The sequence below is a fragment of the Acanthochromis polyacanthus genome, chromosome 2 (genome assembly GCF_021347895.1).
Source record: "Acanthochromis polyacanthus isolate Apoly-LR-REF ecotype Palm Island chromosome 2, KAUST_Apoly_ChrSc, whole genome shotgun sequence".
Taxonomy (NCBI): Eukaryota; Metazoa; Chordata; class Actinopteri; family Pomacentridae; genus Acanthochromis; species Acanthochromis polyacanthus.
In genome coordinates, this window is record NC_067114.1 from 22,140,756 (window position 1) to 22,162,358 (window position 21,603).

At 40.4% G+C, this 21,603-nt stretch overlaps 1 protein-coding gene across 1 annotated transcript in view; it reads left to right on the top strand.

The window, feature by feature from the left end:
- The first annotated feature begins 1,905 nt into the window (after nucleotides 1-1,905).
- The window catches only part of tox3 (TOX high mobility group box family member 3), a 43,651-nt gene continuing 23,953 nt past the window's right edge, over nucleotides 1,906-21,603 (top strand). The window contains exon 1 of the mRNA XM_022196167.2: nucleotides 1,906-2,726. Within this exon, the coding sequence (XP_022051859.1) occupies nucleotides 2,625-2,726 (102 nt within the window). The 5' untranslated portion in view covers nucleotides 1,906-2,624. The remainder of the gene's footprint in view (nucleotides 2,727-21,603) is intronic.

Here is a 21,603-nt window from a genome sequence, read left to right on the forward strand (position 1 = left end):
AGGAATTTCAAGAATGTCCGACGGCTGCAAACCCGATTATACAAACACTATACGCCGATGGAAAGCTTAGATTCTCATGAATCCGCCGGTATAAACCACTTTCAGATGTGATTACCACAGCGGGTGATAAAAACACATTTGTCCGACAAAAACAAATATTCATCCATCCGTTCTCTATACACGGCTTCAACGCACACAGCGCGACTCACATTTCCGGGTTTATTATTACACACAGAAAAAAAGATTCCACAAAAACGGCCATAATCCAACCTTTTACATCCAGACAACACAAGCCAGTAAACTATTTTGTCCAAAACATGTCCTGAAGTCGGTATAAAATCCACGAATCAGTCGTTTTCAAGGAAATGCACCTCGCGATGTGCGTCCAATATTCCCTGTATTTTTCGTCATTTTTTTAATTTAAAAATAGAATATTAGCGATTTTTTGTACTGAAAACGGCTGGAATTGACTGAAGCTAACTGGGAGAAATATTAATCAGCAACTGCAGATTTAACAGGTTAAGTATAGTCTGGCTGTCATCTGACCCCACTTTCTTAACATGAAGCCAGAGTTCTTTATTGTCTCCCATGGGAGAAATGTGGCTCGGGTTCAGCCCTCCACCCTCCATTGCTCTCCCCGTATCTTCTGTGCAGGTCTCCTTAGGCATGCTAGTCTACTGCTGCCTCTATTTGCCTCATCCACACCTATACAGGTTACCCATGTGGAGGCTGCAGACTGCAGTTGCCCTTGTGAGACTGGCTTTGTGGTTAAACATGGCCTTGCTTTAAAAGTAGCACAAAAGCTTCTTTTCCATGTTACTAGCTACCTTTACATGCAGGGATCGGAAGAGTAATTCAGTCACCTACAAAAGAAGTAACCAGTAACTGTAGCTAACTAGTTTCAGTAGTGTGTGCAACATTGACTGTTTTGAAGTGAATTAGTTTGAACCACTAGATTGGGATATAGCCCTGCCAGTGACTGTACATTTCACATGATTGACTCCACACCTTCTGTTGTCTATGGGCCACTGTTCAAAATCCCCTTCACTTCAGAAAACAACAACAACCTCTGGGAAACAACCTACTACACTGAAAATGTCAAGTTTTGTAGAAGATCATGCAGTAAGACAATCTTGCATAGGAACTTCTGGCGAATTAGCCTTTTATTGACATCCCTGCATGCAAATCTTTCACCAAAACATTTCCCATATCACTATTCATCCTTTAGCACTGTCCAATATAACTGTAATTTAAAGAAAAATAGACAAACTGAAGCTTTTTTTTTATAGTAGAGTAATGAGGAGGTGCAGGAAGACTATTCTCTTCTGCAGAATGCAATGCTACAGCAACACTGAAACAATACAACCTCAGTGTGTGCTTACAAAGACAATTTATATTTAAAAGTAACACAAAATAATTTTCCTTTAACATTAATAACTTTTGCATGCAAGAATTGGATGAGTAACTCAAGTGGTAATTGAAACTAATTGCTCATTTTCAGAAGTTAGCAAAATACTGACTGTTTGAGGTGAATGAATACATAATAAAAACTTGGCAAAACTGAACTGAGCGGGGTTAAAATGTGCAGAAATTCAAAAGCTGCTGTTTTTCTGTGGGGAAAAAATGGTGGCAGCTACCTTTAAGCATTACCACTGGTGACATAGGTGAAAACAGAAGGAAATGTGAAGTTATTCTCAGTTTTAACCCGTCACTGAATATATAACTGTCACAGCTGATACAAAAATATTTTTTTTAAAAATGATGTAGGTTAGAACAATGAAAAGCAGGTAGTGAGTAAATACATAGCGTTAATTGTGATTAATTATCAGAGGCACCATGTTGGGAACGTGCAGTGCTGTATGGGAGTGGCCTGGTGTGTTTGGGGCGTGGCTGGCTTGTTCACACATTTCTCCTTGTTCATCACTCCGACAGGCAGAGCTGAGGGCTGAGCGGGATACGCTGTGTACTACATCACACTAACTAATTGCACCATCTGTAGAGTGCTGTTCTGCTGCTTGTTTTACAAACGCCGTGTTTAGCAGATGGGCCAGTTAGCTACTTTCTTCCTCCAACTGCTGCTCCAACTAGTTTGCTAACTTGGACAGATAAACTTCTGACGGAGGAGACACACGGACGAGTCCCGCGTGGCTCCTGTTTCTGACGGACTTCTACTGTCTTCGCTACTTTACCTCCAGTTTGTGTGCGCGTGTTTTTTCCCCTGCGCGTGAAGAAGAAGGAGGAGGACGAGGAGGTGGACCCACGCTCAGCCGCCGGTCTCGTGGCTCCTTTGTATACAGCAGCGGCAGCAGCAGCTGTGTGTAAATGCGTGGACACGGCGCGTCTGCCGCTCTGTGAGGGACACCAGCTTCTTCTTGGGCTCAGTCCAGCCTGCATGTCCTCAGAAATGAAGCGGCAGAACCAGGTGTAGAAGAGGAATACCAAAACTTTTACCTGCACTCCCTGCTTCCTTCAGTGTGTCGTTTAACCCGACCAGGCTTGGGTCAGCCCCGCCGCCTCTCTTTCTCCATCTGTCTGTGCGCTTGGATTGTAAACGGCAGAAACACTGAGCTCGGTGCACAGCGGCTACATTCAGCTATAGCTGCGCGGCTCCACACACTCTCAGCATGGATGTAAGGTTTTATCCGACCGCTGGTGGGAATTCTATTCCAGGAGATCCACCCAACCTGGATTTTGCCCACTGTTTGGGCTACTACAACTTCAACAAGGTGAGTTTTGTGCTTTGTTTTTTGCGACCACGTTGGTGCTGAAACCACGAGCGCACCAGGCTTAATAAGCAGCCTTAATAAGTCTGGCTAAAAGTGAAGTTCATCTGATTTGACCTCCCTCCACTAACCTCCATGAAGTTGCCTAATTAATGCTCCGGTCCTGTTGAAGCTACTAACTTAGTTGTTGCGTGCTGCTTGTTGGTGAAATGGGAGCACAGGACAAGTGTAGTGGCTCACACAGTGTTACTTTTTGTCCTCATTGCACTGCTAAACTCTTACCAGAGGGATGTGATCCACAGTCATGGGCGCTGTTGCCTTTACGGTTTCATGTTCCTCAACATCAGAGGTGGATCATTGCATCAGCAGCCCACATTACACTGAGAATGTGATGAAAATAAGATAGTGTGTATCAAATGAACGGCTCTGCTCCACGATGCATGTTGTAGGAACAGTTTTTTTTCACCTCTCCTTTTGGTTAAAAACAGGGTATTTAACTTTATTCTGAGCATCTAACTAGCATCCTGTGGGTAGCTTTTGCAGACAGTCCTTTTAAATGAACTCTCTGTTGATCAATTTTCAAGTTTAATTAGAAAATTAGAAAAACATGTGCGGGCAGAAAGAGAAATAGACGGCTCACTATTTATCTGTGCAGCATGAATGCAATCATTGTCAGCACTGCGCTGTGTTGTGCACTTATCTTACACATGGCATCAGTTATACCCTCAGACTGTCACACTGTGCACAGTTTTATCTGCTCACTGCCAGGTTACATAGCATATACTCTGCGCCGTTTACAAGTTGTTTCATACACTTCTCTGGGTCTGTATACAAGCTGCTCTGTGTCTGAGTTGTGAATAAGAACATTGCCGCGATATGACAAGTTTATTAACTCTGAAACGCGCGGCAGAGCTTATGTAAAACACACTTGATGGTTTGTGATATTTAGTCTGTGATGTAACACTTGAAATATTAGGCCTGTGATGCATCAGCAGCTGGACTCCCGTGTACACCAGCAACAAGGAGCATCAATATGACAGACAGAAATCACACAACTGCTGTGTGTGGCTTTTATGAAGTCTAAACAATGGTACCTCCTACATCCCCCACGCCTACTTGAACGCACACACACACACCGACACACAAACACACTACTACTGCCCCCCTCCCCAAATTATCCAGCCCTATAGTGCAGCTCTGTTTGCAATCTGATGCTGCTCAAAACAGTTACCAGGTTTGTCTCACTGTTTCATCAGCTCTTTGTCATGTGGCCAAGTTGTCATATGTGCCCAATTTCATCATGTCTTCATCAGCCCTGAGAAACTTTAACTACATCACTTTGAATTGGTGTAAGAGTCGAAGTGCGATTTTATTCCTGCTCATAAATTCCCCAGGTCAAGTGAAATTTTCCATCTGTAACAGTAATTGGCCACAATGCAAAAGGAGGCAGCGAGCGAGAGGGAGGGTGGTGAGAAGGTGCTTATCCAGTATCTCTACCAGTTATGTTGGAGAGAGAGAAAGAGGGAGGGAGAGTACAAAGCATGCATTTCATGCTAATTACAATGCCTTTCCACGGTGAACAAATAGGCTCTTTTGCATGCATCTTTCAAATAGGACTCCAATTTATTTGAATCAGCTCGCTGAAAGGTAGCACAATGCAGAGCGGTTAGTCATCCAAAAGATGTGGCATGCTTACAAGTCACACACCACTGAAAGCATTACTTCTTTAATCTATTTATAAGCTGTCACAGCACCTTTTGCAAACAGCAAAACTTTCACTAGATTCACAGTTTTGATTTGAAAACAAGGCAATACCCTCCCAAAACGCTGGCGCAGGAAATGTTCAATTTTAATGACAACAGAGACAGAAGGGCCCAGAGGCACTTTGAAACATCAGAGATTCTTTTAAATTTACAGAAAAATCCAAACGAGTGGCACAAACTTAATTAGGTGCTGCAGTCATGACTAATGAAGCTGCCTGTTTTTTTTGGCACTGAGATGAAGGAGAAGCAGAGGTGCAGAAGAGAAACATGCCACAACTTCACACAGCTGAATAATGCTCCTAAAATCTGTTTAGCAGGGAAAAAAATCCCTTGCTGTAATCTGATGGAATTAAACATGGCCCTTTTATCAAAACTCAATATGTAGCGTTTCATTTCTGGGACTTTTAAACATTAGCTGCAGCGTTTGGGTGGGTGACAGGGCTGTCACAGTAGGGTCCCTTGCTCTTAAACTACCTCGACTTGAGGTTGAACACGGATCAGCTATGCTCAAGGGCAAAACCACCAAGGCTCCTGCTTTTACTGATTGGTTGTTATTGCAGCTTGTGTTGTTTTCACTTTATCTGATAATGACTCTTAGTTTTCCCGGCTGTTTGCTTTGTGCTCTGAAGACCTAGTTTTAGCCAGAAAAAAAAAAAAAAACTGCCTTTAAAGTTTAGGTCTGAAAAACTTAAACTAAGCACATGGCTTATATATTTGTGTATCTCATTCTCCTTTGTCAAATTCCTTATTTTTGAGATGTCAGTGATCCAAAACAGTTTCTTCTGGGAAGACTCCTCAGTCATGCACACAATCAACCAAAGACTAGGAGCTGTTGGTATTTGACTGGTTTTGGTATTTCTGAAAGTCAAATGTGATTGACTTTAATGGTTTCATGAAAGAGACCCAGTGTTATTCCCATATTTATGGCCATCTGGTCTTTTTTTCCTCGAGGTTTAATAATGTTTCAGATACAGTATCCATTTAGTGTGTGCTTTCATTACCTCCAGGCGCCAAGAAATCACCAACAGATGTTAATACAAACTCTTCACCTGCACTGGCGCTAACACTTGAGGTTTATTTGCAAAACTAATTCCAGCACCACAGAGACATCATAATTCTTTGTAGTTGGGAATTTACCATATTAGAGCATTTAATAGCACCGTCACAGGTGGATTTGGATAAACACATTGATGTATGGCTTCATAGCATAATTGGGATGTTGTTAATGTGTAGTGTAGTGTAGTAAAGAGACATATGAGTTTTGTGCTTAGTAAAGCATTAAGCACAAAAGGACAAGTAAACATTACATTTTTTTTTTTATCGGTGAGCATTTTTGTTTTTAAAGAAAGAAGTCCAAATACTAAAAACCTAAATAGGATATTTTCATGTGTCTTGACTTTTCTGTGTCAGTAGAGTCAATATCTTTGGGTTGTAGACAAAACAAGGCATTTGAAGATGCCATCTTGGGCTTTGGGAAACACTGATAGCAAATATCTATCAACCAATCGATTAATCAAGAGAATATTTGTCAGAATAATCGGCAATGAAAAAAATGAAAAAGTTTTTGTTTTTAATTTAACCCCATTTCTGGTCGTATTTATTAATAGTTTTTTGTCAATTTATTGGTCAGCAATTCTACTTCTGTGTAGTAGTTTTTCCCAGCCTTATTGGAATCCACTATTCCCACGCTGAATTTAAAGTAACTTGCATCAAACTGTACTGCATAATAAATGTTTTTTTTCCCCCCAGAAATGGTCTTGATAACAAATTCTAATTGACTACACATTTTACTTTGCATCATGTCATCCTCACACTGTTCTATCAAAGACTAGCGGTGCTGTAAAGCCAGTGATTAGGAAGTTGTTCAGGACTTGACATGATGATGTAGCTGCAGTTATCATAGGCTTTTAATGAGCCTGTAAAATGTGCTGTTGGTGAAACAGGCCTGCTTATGGTTCATGTGGGTCCTTTGACATATGTATATGTAAGGAAACCTACAACAACAAGGATTTAAGGACCTGGGGGGAGGGTCTTAGTGAATTACTGTACTTTGACAGAAGCAAACTCCTGGGCAATAATCTCTTATTGTGTTCAAACCACAGCGTGTCAGGCTTCTTTTGTCTCGGCTGTCCCCTTTGCTTCATCGGAAGGGAAGGGGTTAAGACTCTGCTCAACCAGGGGGCCTTGTGCATCTCTCCAGTGTACACAGCTGGTGCCATTTCATCACACACATTCTAAACATATCCAAACACAACTTTAAATGTGTGTGTGTAATGCTGTGTGTGTGTGTAGGGGAGGGGGCGAGGTGTAACCTTAGAGGCTGTCTGCTTTGTCAAACTCAACAGTTGATGGATATGACTCCAAGGTGCATGTTAAATGTTTAAATGTCCAAGAAGTGAATAGCTGATGTGTATTGCCGAGCCTTTTAATTGTGGCTTGTCAGGAGATGTAGTTCAGCAGATTTATTAAACACCTAATTTCCCCACTGAGACTAGTGTTATTTTTAGTCCGCCCGCTACACACACTGTACTTGGAGTTCCTGCCTCTGAAAATGACTGCTCTGTGTCACAGACCACACGACACGTGTCTACATTGAGCAGATGTTCGCGTTTTGTTAATACACAGCTCTCCACCTCCTGCACGCTGTTCCTTGTGAACTGATTGACGATTGTTGCTGCGATGCCACGAGGCTATAGAGACATAAGAGAGAGGCGGCCTAAACTAGAGGTCTAACAGCATCTTATCAAACCGTGAGCCTGATAGTTTCTGATTTCTGTGGCACCACATTATCACAGCTGTCGCTCTCTTTGTTGATCACGCTGAAATGTTGACATACAGCACAAATGCACGCGCATACACATCGGCTAAGCCCGCCTCAATTCGGTTCTTCATTTCAACTTGTTATACCAGAAAAATGTGATCGTCTGAACCTGTGGGAAACACAAGACCAGGTTGTCTGCTTTGTTTATGAGGTGGATGTGACAAAGGCTCTGAAATCTTAGACAGACATAGACCATTACCCAGATCAGCACTCGTAAAGACCCTCTGTAATCCTGCCATCACTGCTCATAAATCCACTTCATTACATCTTCTCATGCATTACTCAGCGTGGTTCATTTAAGCAGACCTCACACTCGAAAGTTGTTTCTCAACTTGCGGGTTGAGGACCCACAGGGTACCATGTGGCCTTCTGACAAGGCTAAAGACAAAGACAATCTTGGTGCACTGAGAGTTGGCTTCAGCTTGTGAGCTCATGACCAAATAAGAGCCCCTCTCTAAAACCAATTGAAGAATCCACGCGATAATGTGCTCATAATATATTTTTCCTTGAGGATTAACCTTGACAGCGTTCATCTAGACTGAACTAAAACAACTCTCTTTATGGACTATTTGTAGCTGGATGCCTGTTTAAAAAAAACACGTCTTTCAGTGGTACAAAGAGGACGGACGCAAAGAGGAGTCACATTTGTTATCATGTACACAGCATCACTATGCCATCCATCAAACCATTTAAGCACCTGAGGAAAAACAGTTTATCTTGACATCTAAAGTCATGGAAGAATAGTTTGTTTTTCAGTTGCAGCACTCCAAGTTATTTGAGTCCTGTAAATGTCTCATTTTTTAAAAGAATGTTAGTCATTTGTCCACAGATTTTTAGGTATTAGATTCAAACTAGAGTGTGTTTGTGCAACATAGTACAATCTGTTGCTCAGAATTGCTTTTTGCTTTCTTATTGTTTTTCTCCAAAACGTGTAATTATTGAATGTACCATTAAAGTGCAAATGAAATATGACACAGTAATAATTCAAACGGTGAATTTAATCAAACGCAGTGTATGTGGATTTAAAGAGCTTTCCACGTGCCCTTCAACTGCAAATGTTGCGTGACAAAACACCAACATTTAAAGTGAAGTGGGTTTTTTTTTTTTTTTTTGTGAGAGGAGCCACATAGCCAGAAAAGCTGAGCCCATTCAAAACATCCATAAATCATAGTTGCACACAGACACTGAACTCATCTACGAGACAGTTGTTAACCTCATGTGCAGCTCCCCACGACAGAAGAAAAGCTGACATCGTCCAGGCCAGAGAGGGGGTTGAGTTTTAGTTTCAAGATTTGATGATCTTTAGAAAAGATTGCTACTACTTAGCTCAAGTAGCAAAAGCACTTGACTTACAAGAGTTTTGCTAAGCTGCGCGTATATATCACTGACATGAAAAATAGCACATTTACTGCTCAGGTTAGTTTATCCTGCAAGGTCAGGAGTAAACATTAACCTCCAGAAGTCATTTTGAAGGAGTCATCTTTTTGTGAAGACTGCGCCCGTTTGAATCAAAGCAGAGCCCACGCAAGAGATATTTTTCCACTGTGATCGACTGTTTTAATCTGGTTTTGGCTCGCTACATCTTTGACAGCCTCAACCTTGCTGACTTATTAAAAGGAGGGGGGACGACTCCCCGTGCCCCAGAAAAACTGCTTTTACTGTGAATTAAGCAGTTTTCAAAAGGACCAGTCAATCACTTCTGGATGGCTGATTCAATAAGTGTTGTGTCCCTTTAGCGGTTAGCCTCGCTGTTAAGACACATTCATTTTTAAAGCTTTCCAGAGAGGCAGCCGTTCCATGTTTCATAGATCTAATGTCCAATTCTCTTAATGGGCTCACAAACTGTATCAAAACATTCTGCTGTTTTGCTTTTAACTTGGCTTGCTTGACTTAAGCCCTTGGCTCTATTCAAGGAGCACAGGCCACTGATGAATGTCCTCCATCTCGCACAATTATGGGTGATATTTTTTAACCAGGACCAGTTGAATTCATTGCGTTTATCTTGATGTTATTCTTTGCCCTAGCTGTTCCTGCTGTTTACTTGCATGTGAGCTTACAGCAGAGTAAATGCAGTGTACCACATTTTCAAAATTGAGATTTGCTACCTGAAATGCACAAATTAGTTATTTTCTAGATGCCGTATTTTTTTCCCTATGTTTCTATACAGCTGTGACCATTCAAACTAAAACATCCTACTCTTACAAATATTACTCACTGTACCCTTGTTCTGGTATTGGCTTCAGCATGAATTTCTTTGTCATTATAGGAGCCTGAGCTGCAGGTGTGTAGTATTACATGTTGCACAGTGTGATTAATCCTCCTTTTTCTTTCTGCCCTCCCTCCCACATCACACATTCCCATAATGCAGTGTGTTACCAGGTTGCACTAAAAGCACTGACAATAGTAGCAGGTGTGCAAATATCCCTCAGACCCGTTGGACAAAGAGCTTAAATAATGCGGGTAAATAAAACTTTCATTTGAATGGTCAAATAGATGGCGTGTTGGAGCAAACTGCTGCAGGGTTCAAGGAAGACCAGCTTTAAACACAACCTGTTTATCATGCAGCAGAACATGCAATCACCACTTTAAAGAACGTCTTTCTTCAATCCAGAGTGATATCTCTGCAGCTTACAGGTAAAATAAACAACCTTGGACACTGTTTTGCCTCCTGTTTGCATGATGAGGTGTCAGTGATTGCCAACTACTCCTTCTCAAACATAAAGTCTGTGGCAGTTGGATAATATTAACAGTAACAACCATAGGAGCAATACTGCAGCCCATAAACCCACTTCACCCACTGAACGAGCTTTAATAGCCTCCCAGAGCTGGAAAACTGCCACCTCACCCTGCAGCACTTTGATTGCATCCTTTATATACGTACACACGTGGACAAAATTGTTGGTACCCCTCAGTTAAAGAAGGAAAAACCCACAATTCTCACTGAAATCACTTGAAACTCACAAAAGTAACAATAAATAAAAATTTATTGAAAATTAAATAATCAAAAACAGCCATTACTTTTGAATTGTTGATTAACATAATTATTTAAAAAAACAAACTAATGAAACAGGCCTGGACAAAAATGATGGTACCTCTATAAAAGATTGAAAACTATTTGACCAGAGTGACATGATTAACTCAGGTGTGTCATTTAATTGACATCACAGGTGTTTCCAAACTCATAATCAGTCAGTCTGCCTATTTAAAGGGAGACAAGTAGTCACCCTGCTGTTTGGTGAAAAGGTGTGTACCACACTGAACATGGACAACAGAAAGCGAAGGAGAGAATTGTCCCAGGACATCCGAAAAAAAATTATAGACAAACATCTTAAAGGTAAAGGCTATAAGACCATCTCTAAACAGCTTGAAGTTCCTGTGACAACAGTGGCTCATATTATTCAGAAGTTCAAGACCCACGGGACAGTAGCCAACCTCCCTGGACGTGGCCGCAAGAGGAAAATTGATGACAAATTGAAGAGACGGATCGTTCGAATTGTATCCAAAGAGCCCAGAGCAACCTCCAAAGAAATTAAAGGTGAACTCCAAGGCCAAGGTACATCAGTGTCAGATCGCACCATTCGTCGTTGTTTGAGCCAAAGTGGACTTCATGGAAGACGACCAAGGAGGACACCACTGCTGAAAAAAACTCATAAAAAAGCCAGACTGGAATTTGCAAAAATGCATGTTGACAAGCCACAAAGCTTCTGGGAGAATGTCCTTTGGACAGATGAGGCCAAACTGGAGCTTTTTGGTAAGGCACATCAACTCTATGTTCATAGACTCAAAAACCAAGCATACGAAAAAAAGAACACTGTCCCTACGGTGAAACATGGAGGAGGCTCAGTAATGTTTTGGGGCTGCTTTGCTGCATCTGGCACAGGGTGTCTTGAAAGTGTGCAAGGTACGATGAAATCTGAAGACTATCAAGGCATTCTGGAGAGAAATGTGCTGCCTAGTGTCAGAAAGCTTGGTCTCAGTCGCAGGTCATGGGTCTTCCAACAGGACAACGATCCAAAACACACAGCCAAAAACACCCAAGAATGGCTGAGAGAAAAGCGTTGGACTATTCTAAAGTGGCCTTCTATGAGCCCAGATCTGAATCCCATTGAACATATGTGGAAGGAGCTGAAACATGCCATTTGGAGAAGACACCCATCAAACCTGAGACAACTGGAGCTGTTTGCTCATGAGGAGTGGGCCAAAATACCTGTTGACAGCTGCAGAACGCTCATTGACAAATACAGAAATCGTTTAATTGCAGTGATTGCCTCAAAAGGTTGTGCAACAAAATATTAAGTTATGGGTACCATCATTTTTGTCCAGCCCTATTTCATTAGTTTGTTTTTTTAAATAATTATGTTAATCAACAATTCAAAAAAGATGGCTGATTTTGATTATTTAATTTTCAATAAATTTTTATTTATTGTTACTTTTGTGAGTTTCAAGTGATTTCAGTGAGAATTGTGGGTTTTTCCTTCTTTAACTGAGGGGTACCAACAATTTTGTCCACGTGTGTACATGTAGTGGACTGATAAGGGCTCTCTGACATAAGTTTTGCATTTTTTGCTGTAATTGTTCAGTATGAAGGAAAAAAAATCTCATTACAGAATATCTGTGGAGGATTGTTCCTTTAAACAAATGAAGCAGTTGTAGTTTAGAAGAATATATTTGGCTTTTAATGTCTCTGCTACACTTTGGTTTGTCAGAAATGTCTGTCTTTTGGTATAAAGGCACAGGATTTCATTCACAATAAAAATTTCTGCTCTTTAATTTGCTATCACTGTCTCTTTCTTTGCTCAGTTTTTACAACCATGTTGTACCATTTCTCCCCTTGTGTTTGTGCAGCCTGTGCACACCTGACCTGAAGCTTGAGACACGATACACACAACTTTTTCAATATTGATCTAAGATTTTAATCTTTCCCCAACCCTCAACAAAGAGCTTGTTTTTAATGGTTGCCTAACACAACCATAAAGATGTTAATCATGCTTTAGTTGTCAGGACTGCATCCTGCAGGGACGACAAATGAAAGATGCTCTGCATTTTAAAAAATACACTGTTCACTCATCTCTTCAATCATTCTTGTGGCTTTAATTGCCATCAGTTGTCTTCATTTGAATGAGCACAGCTCTCGACATGTTAATGAAATATCACTGCTTTGAGAATTCTTCTGAGAGATTTTCCATTTGATGTAAATCATGCAGTATTCATGAATCCATCTAGTTTTTATTCAGCTACATGATCAAAAGGAACAATGGACACAGTCTCAGTGAAAGCTTCAGCCACATAATAAAGGTCCATTCCCTAAAACCTCGACTGGGAGTATGAATGGGGTCCATAAAATTCTTGAGTCAACTTCTGATATTTCGGGAGTTGAAGTCGAGGCTCATTCACAGCATGTACTTGTTTACTGTGGTGTGTGTGTGTATGTTTCTGCTGGCTAGTGAACTCTTGTATGTGGTCATAGTGTGGGATGGCAGAAGTAGAAACAAGCTCAAGGTCTGTGAGGCCTCGGCGTTGGCAGGGTTTCCCTCCCTGGACAGCCACTGATGATTCTTTCAAATGACATTCCTTCCAAGGAAACTGATCTAGTTTCTCATTTTTTAAGGTTCTGACTCATGGTATAACTTTACAAATACCTGCTCAACCTTGAAAGAAGGATTTAAATGATTTTTTTTTTTTTTTTAAATAAGCTCCCCTACATTTTTCTCTCCCCTGCTGATAAACAAGAAGAGAAACCGAATGATTACAATGTTTCAAAGGCATTACAGGCAGCTGATTAAAGTGTTAGGTTGGAGTTAGCCAAGGTTAACCGTCCATAATGAAACACTTTGAAAATAATGATACGCTGCATGGTTTTATGAAGGCTTGTGGCTGCTCAGCTCAGCAGTGGTGACCTTCAGCAGTTCCACGAGCTAATCGCAGCGATCCCGCAGCACCCCTGTAGTTTCGGGACTCCATTAGCTTCTGATATGCATCCAGGAGAGCAGAGCTCGCACAAGGTCTTCCTGTGAACCATTCATATGTCACCGAGGTGGCTTACCTTCTTCTCTTTCATGTCTTCTCATGACATGTGTCTTCAACTACTGCTTTGATTTGTGAATGTAGATATACGGCACAGCAGGACAAGATGAAATTGCTGAAAGAGAGCAATGGTACATCAATCACATCAGCTGATACTGAAACCAGAGCGACTAATAAAAGTGAAACAAATTTCAGTTCTTGAATCGACGAAATCAAAGACTGCAGAGATTTTGCAGAATTGCTTAAAAAAAAAATAATTCTCTGAACGTTGTTACATCACTTGTGAGTACTTATCATCTGTTATTGCATGGCCTGTGGCCAGTTGTGAAAAAAAGCTGCATATTGTACACCTGGGTAGCCTGGATTATACTCTTGCCAGTACATTTTTAAAAACTGGCTGCCTTCCACTACTGAATACCTATCTACAAAGAGAAACAACAATATTAGTTTTGGCTAACAAGTATAATACCTTTGGGATGTTACTGAACATGTGGAGACTGCCTGGAATATTCTATAGGATCATCTGTCTGAAATGTGTCAGGCTTCTTATTACTACAGGAGAATAATGTTCCCATTTTTCTCACAGATTGCTGTGCAGCACCAACATCTAAATGTATATTCTGATGTTTATCGTTTTGCCTCGTGCATTAGTATATACAACCATGAAGTCCTTATAAATGCAATGCTAAAAGGTTGTGTTAATGTCATACCCAGGAGTCTGAGAAGGATATCAATAATTGACAAATAGGAACCTCTACTTACGAAACTCTCTTGAGCTGCTGCAATGTTTACGGTTAATTACTATTGTAACAGCCAGTATGTTCAGTTTGAATACTGTTGCTGCTGAAATAACATTCTATAATGTCCTGCAAATAAGTATTTTTGCTGATCTGTGCTGTTTTTCTGCTGTGTGGGTTGGGTGGGCATAAAGGGGATGCATGTAAATTGCTGTATTATCCTGCTGGCATGCTTGACACACACAGGCAAATTCCTATCAGCTTTAGTTTGATTTAGAAGTGAATTTCCACCAAATGTAGCTGAACATGTAGCCAGCTTAAAGTCAGATACCCAGTTTATCCAGTCCTAATGTAATTGTTGACATAGTTGGAGAGGGGCAGCTCTGCTTTGAGCTTCACTCTTGGAAGGTGTTGATTTTCTCAGAATACATCCCCAACAGGAACTAATTAACAAATAAGAGTAACTGCCCAGTTCTTTCATTCATCACCAGCGTCTCTCATAACAGGCAAGCTTCAAGCAGGAACAACAAAGTAGTACATAAATCAAAGTATTTTCCTTTGCCAAGCCAGAACCCCCTGGGAGGTACCTTGGTGCTTAATTAAAATCCAGAAGGATCATGTTTTAAGTGTAGGTGAGCGAGCACTGAATAACAATGACAAATCATGCCCCAGAGCATTAGTGGTGTGTTTTGGAAAAGAATAACAGCATCTTTCTTTTTTTTTTAACCCCTGTACAAAATAAATGAGATTTAATGTGAAAGAGGAAAGCTGTTTTCAGTGAATTGTGGTGCAGGGATTGTTGTAAACACAGCCTTTCCTGGCTCCAGAATCTGCCAAAACTAGGATTGACATATTAATCTCATAATTACCCATGCAGGATTAGAATGAAACGGCTCATTATTAGACGTTATTTGATGGCTTACCCTGTCAGTGCACTGTTTATCATCCCTTTTAAAGGGGACATATTATGTTTTTCCTGATTTCCTAATATAATGTTACAGTGTCAGATGTTTTTTGTAAATAGGGCCAGTTTGAAATAATGAGGTAAACATATGTAGAAATGATCCATGTGAGCCAAAAGCTCAGGTTTCTGCTCTGAACACATTTTTTTCTTTCTGTTTTAGTAACAATCAGTTCACCATAGATTTCTTTATATGGTCATCTACTAGAGGCACAATGGTGCAGGAAGATACTATACCATCATGTGGCAACAGCAGAAGAACATTTTGCTAGCTGTGTTTGGTATTTTCTGTTTTTTCCACTTCAGTTGGCATTTTTAGTGTATTTTTCCCACACATACATCTCTTAACTGGGGCATATATATTTATAAAAAAAAAAACATTATATGCAGCTTGTGATTGTAAGACTAAATCCACCATTATGTCACACAATAAGCAGGTGATTAGCATAATATTTACCAAACACAGACATCCTGCTCTAATCCTCTTTGCTGCGGATGTTGGTGCTGCCCACTTTCATATTCCATATCTGATTCGGGCTCAAACTCATACAGATGGATTTTTAGTAATTGCCAACGAGGACAAGAAATATTTAAATTAGTTTGCTCTCAGAACGTCCCCACAAGAGGTGGTGTGGAGGCTAAATTGCAATTTTAAGCCAAATGCTGTATATAATCATACACATGTCAAAGTGTCACAGGTCATCACGGTGAATATTTGTCTAGTCTCACATGTCCAGTGTTGTACAATGTTAAAATTCACTAGTTCAAAGCCATTAAACTCAATATTAGAAGTTACACAACATTATTTACGAAAAAATTCCTCGTATTAGCTAATATTAGCCACCACAAGCCACTGCTCATACCACACAAAGCAGGGCTGTTTCAGCAAAACCCCCGACTATATTAAATTGTGCAATGATGCATTTAATTGCTTGTGAGTTTAGCTTTCACTGGTAAGAAGGAGAAAGTGTTACTTCTTATTCCAGTTAATACATAGTCTCTGTTGAATAAAATAGTTTTAAGGATAATGACTTGATTATCTTTCTCCCCAACAAACATCTAAAAGATAGTGATCGATGAAATTCATGACAGCACAAAATAATCCATACCCTTGCTCAGTTATCAGTGGCAAAGCATTGCCATCACAGTAATCAAATAGGTATTATACAGTTGTGCTTATAAGTTTGCATACCTTTCTCAGAATTTGTAAAATATGTACCATTCTTTAATGAAAACATGAACGATCAGAGCAAATACAGTTGCCGGACAATAAGTAACTTTGTCTGACCACTAACCCAAACCGAAAGAGAAGTTTTTCCATCATCAAATATATTTTCTAAAAAAAAAAGACAATATTTCACAAATTTTGCCAGAGTATGTAAACTTATGAGTACAACTGTAGCTGCTCTTCACATGTGTCTACTGGGATTTTGAACCACTCCTCTTTTGCAATGACCTTCAGGTCCTTGAGGTTGGAAGGCTTCCTTTTCCATCACTCTGGTCTTCATCTGCCACCACAAATATTTAATGAGATTCAGATCTGGACTTTGGTTGGGTCACTCCAACATGTTCACAACATTTTTTTTCTTTTAACCATTTCTTGACCACTTTGGCAGTATTTTTCGGATCATTGTCTTGTTGGGAGTTTTTCTGCAGACTGCCTCATGTTTTCCTCCAGAATCCTAATCTAGACTTCTTTTCTCATGGTGAAGCTTACTTTGACAAAATTGCCTGGCCCACGGGTTGAGAAACACCCCCAAAGCATTACATACCCACCACACCCTACTTGACTGTGGGGATGATGTTCTTGAGGTTGAAAACTTCCTGAGCCGGTTACAAAATGAAAGTCACGTGCCCGTGTCTATACCAGCTCATTTTTCTCTCATCCAACCACAGAATTGACGAAGAAAAGCTTTTCCACTCTGTCCAGGTGAGGTTTTGCAACATTCAGGGGACCTTTTGTGTGCCTGTCTTGGAGAAGTGGAGTCCTTCCTGGTTGGCATCCTTGTTCAGTGTGTGCTGGAGTGTCTGTCTTGAGATGTTGGTACCAAATTTGCTCAGATTCATCAGAATGGCCCTGGTGGGGATCTTTGGATTCTTCTTGGCTTCTCGCAGTACCATTCTTGCAGGAGTCACTTTTGGCTTTTTTTTTTATCTTGCTCTTTGAGATAGTTCACAATGTGGAACTCCTTGTGCTTTTTCATTATGTTTTGCACTGGGGCCACTGGCACTTGAAAACTCTTGGATATGGCTTCTTAGCCTTTTCCCATGCCATGAGCAGTCACAACACCCAACACTCTCTCAATGATGGGTCCTAACCGTAAACTTGCGAAAGCTCATTGGTTTTAGCCATGGCTTGAAATTGACTCACTAGAGAACTAACTTCTCAATTCCTAGTGTACTAAAATGCTCTAGAACATGGTAGAAATTACCATGACCATTTAGAACGAAGTAGATGCTGCATTTTGTGAAAAAAAGTGAAAAAATGTATTTAAAAAATGACAGCAATAGTTCAAATTTATCATTGACATGTCTCTTTCTCAGTTATTTACATCATTTCCAGCCAGAAGAAACATCTCAGTCAAATATCAGTTTACTATTAATCAAAATCTGGCATGGGTTTGAACAATTTTAGGCATAACTCTAGAATTTTGTCAACATCTTCTATTTTGTGCTGTATTATTTGTGGAAAATATAGAGCTGTTGTTACTCCTGATCTTTGAGTTTCCAGACCTGGCATTTCTACACTGACCGGTCTCTGGGCTACAGTCAATGATACAGTGTAAAATAATCAGATGAAACATGATGAAGAATCACATTTTCTCTGGACAGCAATCAGAGTACAAACTGTCCTACATATTGCTGTTTCTGCAAGCGTCATAATTGTGATGTGCACTGGCTCTTAGGAAAGGCTGAAAAAGGAAAAATACATTAAAAAAGGGAATGTCTGTAGTTATCAGCAGAAAAAAAAACCCTCTCCCAAGTCAAATCCGCTCAATTACAGAGCTCTGGAGAGCTATCCCCAAGCAACCCTTCCACTGGCTAATCAGTCACAGCAAATTGCAGTGGTGAATATTTCAGACTCGACAGATTTGAATGAAGACATCATGATCATTTCACTGTTGTACAGTGCTCTCGAATAATGTTAGAGTCCTTCAGCTAGGGCTCGCATAAACTGCATAACTCCTGATTTAAGAAGGTGGGGAGGGAGTCAAAGGAGAAAAGCAAACACAAGGGCTGTCAGTCAATGTGGCGAGCTAATTGGGTCGATCTCTTTAGCGAAGATGAATGAAGAGATTAACTCTCCCTATGTGTCCAGTGAATCTCCCCCTCTGGCTCCAGGTAAATTAGCCGATGACAAGTTGACAGTGGGAATTCTGTTTCTCATTCCTACTTAAAGCTGCAGTCAGTATTGTACAGCATGGCGCCCCCTGTTGAAATCACTGATTTTCCCCTTGCAGGCTTTGTTTACATATTGATTAATTGGTTTAGTGGCATTTGTCATCCAGTGTTTGTTGACTGAATGCTGGTGACTGACTGGGGAGAGCTTTTCACATATACTTTGGCTCTAAATAGTTTGGTTGTTGCAGTATTTACATTTAATTTTTCATCACCTCTACATACCAAGAAAAACATGCCTTAAAGGATTGCACTCACAGATGCTGTCTACAGATTACATGTAGGTATATATTTATATACATGTACTGACAGAGGGTTGGAAAAGCGGGTCAAACAAGCTTAATGAAGACAAATGAGTGATGGCAGAAGATGTGCACAGGAAGGTGTAAGTGCAGAGCAGACTGCACCCTGATCTCATTTATTTTTCGTAGAGAAATTCACAGCATACTCCTAAAATAGAGGTCAAGGCTCAAATACAGAAAATGTCAGTGACCCTCCCTTTTTTTTAGCTGCCTGCACTAGAGAAATGGTTTGAAAGTGCTTGGAGGTAGTTGTCAAATGGGCCAATCAATAGAGCTGTAAAAGGGGAAGAACAGATACAGTGTATATGGTTATTTTCAATTGTGGAAAGAGAAGAGATTCAGCCCTATTTGCTCTGGTAATATCACACTGTTGCATGTGCTTTTTTTTTCTTTTTTACCTACAGTAACCGAGTATATATAACATGCATGCAAGGATACGATTTGTCTGACAAATGAATGCTCACTTGTTTGCCTGATACTATCAATAGGGAAATTCAGTCGAGAAATAGTCACATTTGATTGGCCACACACTGACAAGTCTCATCAAACAGAAAGGAATTTTGCATAGAGGTTTTTAACTTTTTTTCCCCCTACCATGTGCAAACACTTTGCTAACTCACACTGTTCTCTTTCAAAAGTGCTGCTTCCACACATGGCAGACCTCCAGGTTTTTGTGCGTCTTTGATCTCCAACCTGTCGTTTTACACCGAGGAAAGAAATAATTTTTGCATTATGACTAAAAGATGTGTAACATGTCTTTGTTCCGAATCTCTTTAAATGTCAGTGCAATGATATGGAATCAAAGTTGAGGCTTAGTGTTTGTAATTATTCAAAGCCTGTATCTTAATCTCACGCTGCTTTTGAAGTAGGAAATGTTAAAGTGACATTTTGAGTTTAAATACTGTTAAAAACACTAGTGAAGCACTTCGCCTGATGGTGGCTGTCACAGGAAAAACAATGTCTACGACTCAACAGCTGTCAGGTTTGCTAATGATGTCCTGGTGTGCTGTCAATCTAGCAGATGAACGGACAATAGTATGCCAAGGAGAAAATGCTTGAAACAGCTAATTGCTTCTAAGAGCTCACTCAACCATTCTGTAACTACTATGTGTTCACAGATGTCTTTTCCAGCTGCTATTTCATTATGGAACTCAGACATTACAGAAGCAATGTACTGGCTTTCTTTATGTGCCCATGTTGTTGCACATCAAGTCTTAATGATTATAGATGCATTATTGCAACCACAGGAGAAAGAAAAGGAACACGTGTGCAGAAATGGCACAAAGCGCAGAATCTATATCTGTGCATTTTCATTATTTCACCTAATTTGCCCCCGTCATTCTGTTAATCTCTGCCAACTTGTTGATTGTCAGTTTGGAGACACATTTCTGGAGAGGAGCCCGAGAGTATTTGCAGCCGGACCTCTGTCAGTAGCGCCAAGCAACACAGCCGCAAATTGGAATGTGGTACAGTTCTGGGAAAGCAGCCAAGATTTAAATTAGACAATAACCTCTGCTCTCTCTATATTGCCTCTCTTTTCCAGCTGCAGGCCTAGCCATTTGTTTAATACAGTCAGGCCTGTAGTATATAATAGACTGATATATGAGTCACCGCTCAGCAGTTTGTGCTTTTCAGATTTATAGAGATTGAACAACTGACTGGTTTGTGTTTACTCCGGTCTACTGTTAAGAATAACAGAAAAGACACAGGTTGCACACCACCTTGGAAAGTATTGTCACAGTGCACACAGGAACATTACTGTTACTGGACCCGAGAAGTTTGATTGGAAAGTAACAGGAACAGATGAAGAAACTGAGATTAAGAATCCAGCTGGCTGCACATGTAATAAGATTCGAACGTCTGTGTACTTATAAGATCTTTCTGTAAACATTTCTTAAAAGAAAGAAATTAATTTTATGTTTATTAGCATCAAATGCAGTTGGACCAAGTTAGTCACTTGGCAACATTGCTCACAAAGATGGTTTAGTAAACAGTGAGGCTTTTACGAGGTATCTTGATGTTAATGTTCTCACTACTTCAGGCTTCAAAATGATTAAATATGATTCAAAGGAAGAACAACTCCTTTGTAGCATTATGGCTGCACTATAAATGTGTACCATAGCCTCTTGTTTTTGTTCGCAAAATCAAATATATTCTTTTTCTGACATTACTATGTAAGACACAGAGAATACTTTTGAGTCCATCACTAAAAGCTCTTGACTGCACATTCCCAAAGCCATCTATAATGAGTGTATTAACCAGTAATGGCACATGGGGAATAGAAAAATGCAGCTGTGCTGCTCGAGCAATAAGAGTGGACTCCACTCTCAGCGGCCTTCAATAGAGCTTTATGTGAATCTAAATCCCAGGGCTGACAAACGAGGAGAAGTAGCACAGCCATCACCATTAGTGCTACCAAAAAACAAACCGGTTTCCAGCATCAGAAAACTGTCCTTGTGTGATTTAAATATGTGGCTTTTAATTATTAGCTCCTTTAACCCCACAGTAGCCTCCTGATCTGTCCTAGAAGAATGTCAAGAAGGACAGAGTGAGCTTTGGTTAAAATCCACACCTCTGATACCATCTTGAGTTGGAGTTGCATCAAAGCTGCTGAGAGTAAACAGCCTTGAGACATGGCTTAGCAGTAAAAGCAAGACAACACCAGCAAGCTAAGCCTTTCTCATGTTGCTTCCTCAAGAGCTGTGTGTCCATGCAACAGCAGCCATTGTGAGAAAGCTACACCATGTTTCTGAGGCCCTCTCCATCGCCTAAGCTCCTTTGTGGCTGTGGGCCAATGGCTTTGCACCCCGCCAGATCAAAGATGGAACCCCATTTAGCTTGCGCTTTCTTTTAGGATTTGCTCTTGAGAGTAC